This window comes from Brienomyrus brachyistius, chromosome 4 (genome assembly GCF_023856365.1).
Source record: "Brienomyrus brachyistius isolate T26 chromosome 4, BBRACH_0.4, whole genome shotgun sequence".
NCBI classification, from domain to species: Eukaryota; Metazoa; Chordata; class Actinopteri; order Osteoglossiformes; family Mormyridae; genus Brienomyrus; species Brienomyrus brachyistius.
In genome coordinates, this window is record NC_064536.1 from 3952467 (window position 1) to 3961236 (window position 8770).

The 8770-nt window shown below is 41.3% G+C and overlaps 1 protein-coding gene across 5 annotated transcripts in view; it reads left to right on the plus strand.

The window, feature by feature from the left end:
* LOC125740615 (corticotropin-releasing factor receptor 2) overlaps positions 1–7216 on the plus strand; it is a 49409-nt gene extending 42193 nt beyond the window's left edge. For all 5 annotated transcript variants that reach the window (XM_049012039.1, XM_049012041.1, XM_049012042.1 and 2 more), the window contains 3 exons: positions 372–507; positions 1174–1215; positions 2685–7216. In XM_049012039.1, coding sequence (XP_048867996.1) covers positions 372–507; positions 1174–1215; positions 2685–2825 — 319 coding nt within the window. In that variant the 3' untranslated portion in view covers positions 2826–7216. The remainder of the gene's footprint in view (positions 1–371; positions 508–1173; positions 1216–2684) is intronic.
* The last annotated feature ends 1554 nt before the right edge of the window (positions 7217–8770 follow it).

Here is an 8770-nt window from a genome sequence, read left to right on the forward strand (position 1 = left end):
CTGTAGTTTCTAATAATGTTACCAAGTGGTAGCATATATAGATTGAACAGAAGTGGGCCCAACACTGATCCCTGTGGGACACCATATCTTACTTTAGTGGCTTTGGATGACTCATTGTTTACATGGACAAACTGGTAACGATCAACACCATTACTCGACATCAGCGCTATAGCTCCACCTGCTCAACGCCATATCTTCTACGGTGAGGCAGCATAAATTTCAGCCTGTTTTATAATCCGGGAGAAACATCTCGCTGTGGCTTTAAGGCCGTTGACAAACCTCCAACTAAGTCACCTCACACTGTGACACTAATCACTCCAGGTGACATCGGGGACAAAAACTGTCTTCACCTGTGTTTTGTTATGTTTCAGGAAAGCGGTGAAAGCGACACTTGTGTTGCTGCCTTTACTCGGGATCACCTACATGCTCTTCTTTGTGAACCCCGGCGAGGATGACATCTCTCAGATCGTTTTTATTTACTTCAACTCTTTCCTGCAGTCATTTCAGGTAAGAACACTGCCGCACAGACGCACTGGCTTGTGAGTGTCTGATATTATTAACTTGTTTGCAAAGATCACCGTCGCTTCCCCTAGACATTAAATTATATTTGGTAGCTACCCAGCATCTAAAATTGGAATATGTACCCTGACACAGATACTAACACAGACCTTTGTGTTAGCCGTCACGTTTGCGGTGATGGGGTATTAGCAAAAAAACTGAGCCAGCGTAAGCCAAAAAAGTCACACAGAAGTAAACGTGAAAATATGCATCACACCCTGTGTATGTTTTACATCAAAGCATGCAACTTATTAAAGCTACTTGCAGATTCAGCTTCTGGATGTAGAGGGTAAGCAGCTGTAAGCTGAAATGTCGCATGTGTCTCCCCACAGACGCAGAAAATTACACACTGAGAAGATACCTTTCGCTATGGCTTGCTGCACCTGTGATAACGTAGAATTAGCTACCATCATTCATCTAAAGCGATTTAAATGAAAAATTTGTTATACCTCATTCCGAACAGTATGTAGTTAGTCTTTAATTGCATTAAATCGTTAACCTTTGATTTGATAACCTTTGAAGTCTCTTCTCTGTTGTTCTATGAAGCAGGATAAAAACAGACCAGCAATGTTCATGACTGACAAGACCTGTCTGTGTTATTTTCTTTCTTCCTAGGGGTTCTTCGTGTCAGTATTTTACTGCTTCCTAAATGGTGAGGTAAGCACACGACAGGGCGCCATTTTTCACGCCACATTTACACACCGAGATCTGATTGGCTCTCGGCTCCGATTGGGCCTAGTTCTGTGCTGTGAATAGCCATGGCGGCTAGACAGGGCTGCGTTAACTCGGCATAACTAACTTACTCCAACACATCCACAGCAGGGTTGCCAGCTCTCACGCGTCTGGCGTGACCCTCACACTCTCAGACTCTCATGCTCACGTGAGAAATCTGTATTTTTCCATTATAAACCTACAAATCGCTGCATCAAAAGCGTTGGGGTAGTTTGCAGTCCCTACAGATAATTTACAAGGTGATTAAACTTTTATATACATTTAAATAAGTGTGCACGTGTGTGTGTCTCCAATTGGTTCCCCAAGTCGGAAACCTTGCCACTACTGCTATCTACAAAAAACCAAACAAAGAAATCTTTGCTCTAAGGCAATAATATGCTTTAGCCGATTGTTTTAACTTGTTTGTAGCTATTGAGTATAATGTAATGACTGTGAAAGTGTTTGAAATCAAAGCAAAGAGGCAGGTGAAGGTCCCTTGCATGTTTGTGTTTGCTGATATTTATCCCCAAGTAATCAATACAGCACTGAACACTAATTAGCTGACCTCATTGCTGTGGTAAATTCCAGGCATATCACCCCGATGCACTGAATTCCCAGCAATATGAATTCTCAGTGCTGTAGATGATGGTACAGCAAATGTTAGGGCTTAATAACATTACAGTACAGAAAGTTCAGACCCATTAATCTGGAGAAATATATAGATGGTTCTGAAAGCATTCAGAAGGGAAAAGAGAGGCACGAAGCACACTGGCAGAGGAAATAATTACGTTTAATTAGCCGAAGCTTCAATTAATTATTTAATTTCACCATATTCTAAGGCATAGATAGAACTTATCCAACTTCCTGTGTTCTTTAAGAACCCCTCCAATGTAGAGTCACGTTCGTTACTATGGGTTATATTTCTCTGTGTAATGTGATAACTTAACATCGCGGTCATAACAGGGTAATTAATCATTTCATATGAATCATGTGTCATATAATAGAGTTTTTTTTTCTCCTGCTAATGTGGTGATTATTGGGGGGGGGGGGTGAGGTCTGTTTCATCAGTCATCTGTCAGGTACTACTGTTTTTGTGGGAAACTATAGATGACTTGGCAGCGTAGTCCTTCCCCATCGTCGTGGTTATTGCCATCACAGAAAAAGTTTGCGCAATAAAATTTTATGGGGCATGATTTGCAGTGATTAAGAGACAATGGGCTGTTTGTGAACATGACAACATGAGTTCATGTTTATTTGTTTATGCAAAAGCATATTTTGGAAAAAAAATTACCTTCAATTTGTTCAATTTCCGGGTTAGTGAATGTTTATTAGTTACTCTTTGGACGTTTGAAGCTATCGACTAGCTACCGTCGTTCCCAAAAGTGAGCCGCTGCTCCCGGCTTTCTGCGTTTCAGGTGCGTTCGGCCGCGAGGAAGCGCTGGCGCCGCTGGCAGGACAACAACGCGCTGCGGGTTCGAGTCGCACGGGCGATGTCCATCCCCACGTCGCCCACCCGCATCAGCTTCCACAGCATAAAGCAGACCACCGCCGTCTGACCCGCTGTGCCGGACACAGCCGGGCGCCGACCCGATCTCTCCTGCTCCTCGCAGCAGCGTCTCCGTGGCAACCCTCTTGCCTCATGACCGTGAGCGGCTGGGCTTCCCTGATGGACCGACCGTGGTTTGTGCCCAGGCCCGGTAAATGGGAGGAGTATCTTCTTACACACCGATGACTCGGTGCAGTATTGTGCATCTAAGAAAACTGGACCAAAAATTTCCATGGCTGGAGGACAATTTCTCCCAGAAAGAGCTGCTAGAAACGTCCCTCTGAAGCACTTCTGTTTCCGTACACAGTGGTCTGGCTTACTATTAATACTCTGTGCAAGCATTCATCATCATTATTATTATTATTATTATTATTGTTCCATCTTTCCTGGTCAGGGTCAATGTATTATAGAAGGACGGATGTAGGTTTCATATATTTTATTTACTGAAGAACCTTTAAAGGTTTAGAACATGGTTAAATTGCATTAGAGTAAAACGAGGGCAGTCATCCACCCTTTTCCTCAGTCATTTCCTCAAATTAAGCAGTCAAAATAAAGAATAATCTAATAACCCAAAACGATCTTTCCCTGAAACAAAAAGAGAATTGCAAGTTTATAAAAAGAGGTCAGTGAGGACAAGCTAAGATAATCGACACAGGCCTGACTGGCTGGCGGTTCTTGCGTATTTCAGAGGCTGTTAGAAAATGGAAACGCGTGGAACACGAGACCTACATGCGACAAATTAAAAAAATGCAGCCAAATGCCAAGAACCAATGAAAGTGGCAACATGTACAGCAGTCCAGTTTCTAGTACTTTCGTACATCATTTGTAATAACTTACGGTGGGAAAATCGCCAAAGTTTTGCCCATTGAAAATTTTGCTTTAACGTCCTCACATTTGTAATATTTCTGTTTACTTATAATTAATTGGGAATTATGTATATATAAATGCTATTTATATATATATATTTGAATGAGCGGTCCACCAAAAGATATGATTACACGACTGTGTGTGTGTGTGTGTGTGTGTGTGTGTGTGTGTGTGTGGGAGGGGAGTGTAAATCCTGGCACATTGAAGCTCCGTCTAAATCAGCATGTGGCCCTATCTGCCCCCCTCTCCCCCCCCAGCTTAATCTGTGGCAGCCCATCGATGTCATGACCCGAAGCGCTGAGTTGCCTGCCTGTGATCTGATCTGAAACCTGGGAGCTGCTCTCCCATATGGGTCAGCTAATGGATCGCGGTGTCGTTAACAGCCAGTCCTCGGCGCCCGTGGATTGACCAGCGTGCTAATTTAACAGCACCCTTCCCCCCCTTTCAAAACTGCAAAGCGTTTCCTGCTCTCATATTGCAATGCCACACGTGTCTCGCCAACAACAGGAACTCAGGCCAAAGAAAAACCTCCCTTCAATGGTGAAGCAACTTGGGAATCAAATTTGTGGGTCATTATTTCCATTTCTAACGCAGCATTTTAAAAATGTTTCGCGACATTGAAGGGTTCATTTGTAAACACTCAGTTCCACTATGCAATGAAAATCTTACTTTATGTGTCCTTCCACTACACACGAATTAAAACAAAGCACAGTTTAGATTTAGAAATATATTCGTTGCAAATCTATAACTCACAGAAAAGGGACATTTCCTTAAGCACAGTGGTAGGAAGGATTGTGGTCACATCCCAGGTCTCATTTGGTGTTAATTGCTATGCGTTTAAGGCTGTTCTTTTCCTTCTGACCTGGGAGAGGAGATCGAGTGGGTGGGGGCGCTTGTTATCTTTGCCGGGGGGCTCACGACGATTTTCGTTTTGCACAGAAGGTGTCGGGTGACGGCGGGGTTGTGTGCAGGGCCTTGCTCCGCAGGTCTCCGCTTTGCAGCATGCACCCGCCCGCTTAAGCGGTCGGTCTGTAATTATATCCACGCAGCGTGCTTGTGGGACCCTCATGAGCTGCTGCAGCCTCATGTTCCATCCTTGGCTTGGCTACAGCCCCAGACCATACTGGGAAATGCAGGCTGAAAGGGGGGGGGGGGGGGGGGCGATTTATCATTTTAAAAAAAGTGTCATTTTAGGCTTCGATCAGATCCTGATATATTTGTAAATAAGTTACAATATATACACACACACACACATACATTCACACTGTGTGCATATATATGTGTGTGTGTGTGTTATACATGTTCTTATACATACAGCCGTAAAAAAAAATGAAGACCACAGCACAATCTTTTTTTCACTCATTTTCTGGGTGTCTCTGAATGCTTCTCATTAATGAAGGGCTTCTTTCTTGCTTTATGGGACTTCAGTCCTGCTTCTAGGAGCCTGATATGAACTGTCCTAGCAGTGCGCTTCACACCTGCACCTAATGTTTCCGATTCCTTTAGAAGGTCACCGGATGTCATCCTATGATTCATGAGAAACTGACAGATAAGTTAACGGTCTCTGGCATTAGAAAGTCGTTCTCTGTTACCTGGCTGGTTTCTGGTCATTCCCAGTGTCTCCTGCTTCACCTTATTCTTGTTTACTGCTGTCTTAGAAACTTTGAACCTGGAAGCAACCTGCTGCTCAGCGTTGCCTTCTGCCAGCAGAACCATGATTAAACCTTGACTTAAAAATATAGATTTGTTTAAAAATATAGAGTGGTCTCTTAATTTTTTTCCATGGCTGTAGATATTTGATATATCCATCCATTTTCCAAACCGCTTATCCTACTGGGTCGCAGGGGAGCAGTGGGTCCCGAAAGCAATGGGCACGAGGCAGGGAACAACCCAGGATGGGGGGCCAGCCCATATTTGATATATACAAATGAATTTTTATTTATTATGGCACAGTTCTCTTGAAATAAGCAGATGCAGGAAATTACTTCAGGAAACAATATAGTCCATAGAATGTAGAAACAACAAATGAAATTATATAAATATACAGCATATACATATATAAACACGTCTTCGTTATGTCTTCAGGAACCAGGAAGAGACGCCGATACTTTTCTTAAACAGTAATGACACACGGAAATAGGAGGTTTATTTAACAAGCGTGTCTCAGTCGCAAGCAGTAAAAGTGACTGAGCTACCGGCAGATGAATCCAGTCCAAATTAATTTTAGCTTTAGATACAGTAAGTCAATGTGTATAGGCCAGAAAAAAAACACTTTTAATACAGAAAGAAGCACATTATACCATTAAGGATTCAGATGAAGACTGGTTGAAGCAGCCCTTTGTGTATATAAATAGGCCTATATCAATTTTGGTTGTATACATTGTCTGTTTTCTGACTAATGGTCACGTTAATTTTAGTGAGCTGTTTTTATGGTGATTTTTATGGTATGCCAACTAAGGATGTGCAGAGATTCTGACGTCCATTTCCAGAGCACATTTGTTCAAATAAAGCGGTATAACTTCATATTATAACGATTACATAATAAAAATTTTCAGCGTGATTGTGTGAGTACTCACACTGATATCCTGTAGATAAGAAGCCCAGTAATTCACTGGCCATTGTACATACTCAAATACCCAGAGTGAGTTTGAAGAATGATATAAATATCTTACTATTATTATACTACTTGAATGCGAGGGAGACTATATCAATATTTCTTGTTTTAGTCAAATCTGCTTCAGGGCAGACTTGAGAGTTCTGAAGAGCTATTATACAAAAACAGTATTACATGAAAATTGTCAAAGATACTTTGATGGAGCATAGAAAGTATTTCACATTTTCTTTCTCCGGCCATTTTTCACTACAAAATACTGCCAAATTTAGATTCTGCAGCAGCTAGAGTAACTTTCGGAACTGTCGTTCGGAACAATTTCAATTTTAACTTTAGATGAATTCTGCCATTGTAACTTGAAAAGAGTTTCAATCAAATGTATTTAAAACACCATTCCATAGAATGTCAGCTCATTATTTAAATTAAAAAAATCATAAAACGATTAAAAATGCATGTTTAAATTATTTCTCATGTTTTGCAAAGATGATTTTAATTTCCGTTCTATTGGATGAAGCAAGTCTTCCCTATCCACCCATCGTCTGATCGCCCACTAGTTGGATTATGTTGACCTTGACGAGTCTTTTGATCTTGTCTTCAAGCCTTCAGCTCTCTGTCCTCAGTCTTTGTAGCAAACCCTATATTAAGGTAATTCTCACAAATTAATTCCTGTGTCACTCCAGACATGCTACAAATTATTTTCTTTAAAATAAGTGGAATTTTTTATTAAGAAGCTAACCTGTCTGTATTTTACTTTTAATGAAAGTTCTCCAAAACTGAACAAATGTATACCGTCAAATTGTAAATTAAAGCTTTTTGTGTTATTTTCTTGTATATAATGTGAATACATTTACTGGTATTTTTGTTATTTAAAATAACCAGTGCTGCCTTACCTGAAAATGGAATAAAGTGAAACAGGAAGTGTATGAATATAGTGTGCTGTCTTTGGGGAGAGATTCATATTATTATGTGTGTGTTCTCATGAAGAACATGAAGTAAACATTTCAGTACAATGAATGACAATGGTTTTGATCTCCTCACTGCTTTTATGTTTGCCATTAAACTAAGAGTACCAAATAGAAAGACAAAATGTATCAACGCAAACAGTCGTGACAGATGTTATATACTATTGTGGTCTTAGACCATTGTATTAGTGTTAGTTCCACTGTTATTTTGTTCTGTTCGGTCGGTCGGCCATTTTGGGAAAAATTATATATCTATGGAAAGAAACTGAATTGAATTCAGTTCAGTTTTAACATCTGTCATGGTGCCTTTAGTACTTACTGACTACGCGCCATCACCAAACAGCGTGAAAGTATCAGGGAACCTGGCCCCGTGGAAATGAACTCTTCCTGGATTTAACTTATAGCATCCTCCCCAGATACCCGTACCCGTGGCCTGAACGGACTCTGAAGGCACAGCCAGCTTCATAATTCGCAGTCAGATGAGGTTACGTAAAACATGCGTAGCCCTGGTTTCCCACAATTCCTGCACTTGAGGGAACTGGGGCATAAAATTACACAAATGTAAAGACTCGCCCGCACTTCTGCTGTCAATTATACAGGAACACGAGCCAATAATGATGAGAGGCTGTCACTGTGAGAGCACGGGGGACGGCTAACACTGCAGCTAGCACAGGAAATACAAATCAGACGTTTGTTTTTTTGCGGGTCTAATGCACTGCTGTCTGCTCTCTCCTCTTCAACTCATACTGCTGTCTCTAAAACAAATTTGACAAAAAGCTTGAGTATTCAGTCAAGTGCATCTTACTTTAATTTTTAAATTTTGAGGTTAAACACTAGAATAACTCTATACCATTGCAGGCATGTGCAGTGTGAGATCTCGCCCTGATTTTTGGTCTAAGAATCGAGGGTTGGTTGATGTGCGTGATTGTATGTGATTGTGTGTGACTGTGTGTGTGCACGGGGGCAGATTAATGCTTTCCCCCACCTCGGGAAAAATGGACCGGTTACGTGTATCAGCAATACCTGACTGTCCATGCTGATGTCAGCATAGGGCTCCCAGTTAAAGTTAATACACCCCTCTGTGTACATAAATATATACATAAATATATACATGCTTTTTCCTACGTAAAACGTAATACATACAATCACCAGATCTGCGAGTTATACACTGTATAATCGATTATTTCTTTGAATAAACTCAAACTCCACCACTGTTCCTACCTCCAAAGGTTTCCAGTTGCCTTCTGACATCAACCACCTACAGACAGACTCATATCGTTTCTTTTAATATATAGACAAAAGTCATGTCCGTAGGAGTCACCGCCTCAGTCAGCTGGGTAATGGCTGCAAATAAAAAAGCACGATGAATAAACATGATGCGATTTTGTAACTCGTTAATTTTACTCCTATGGGTTCCATTGTGTTCCACTCTCGGGGGGGGGGCAGTTCTACACCAAACAAAACAGGCACGCCAAGGACACCCCAAAAATGTGTTCCAGAATAGACAAGCAGCTA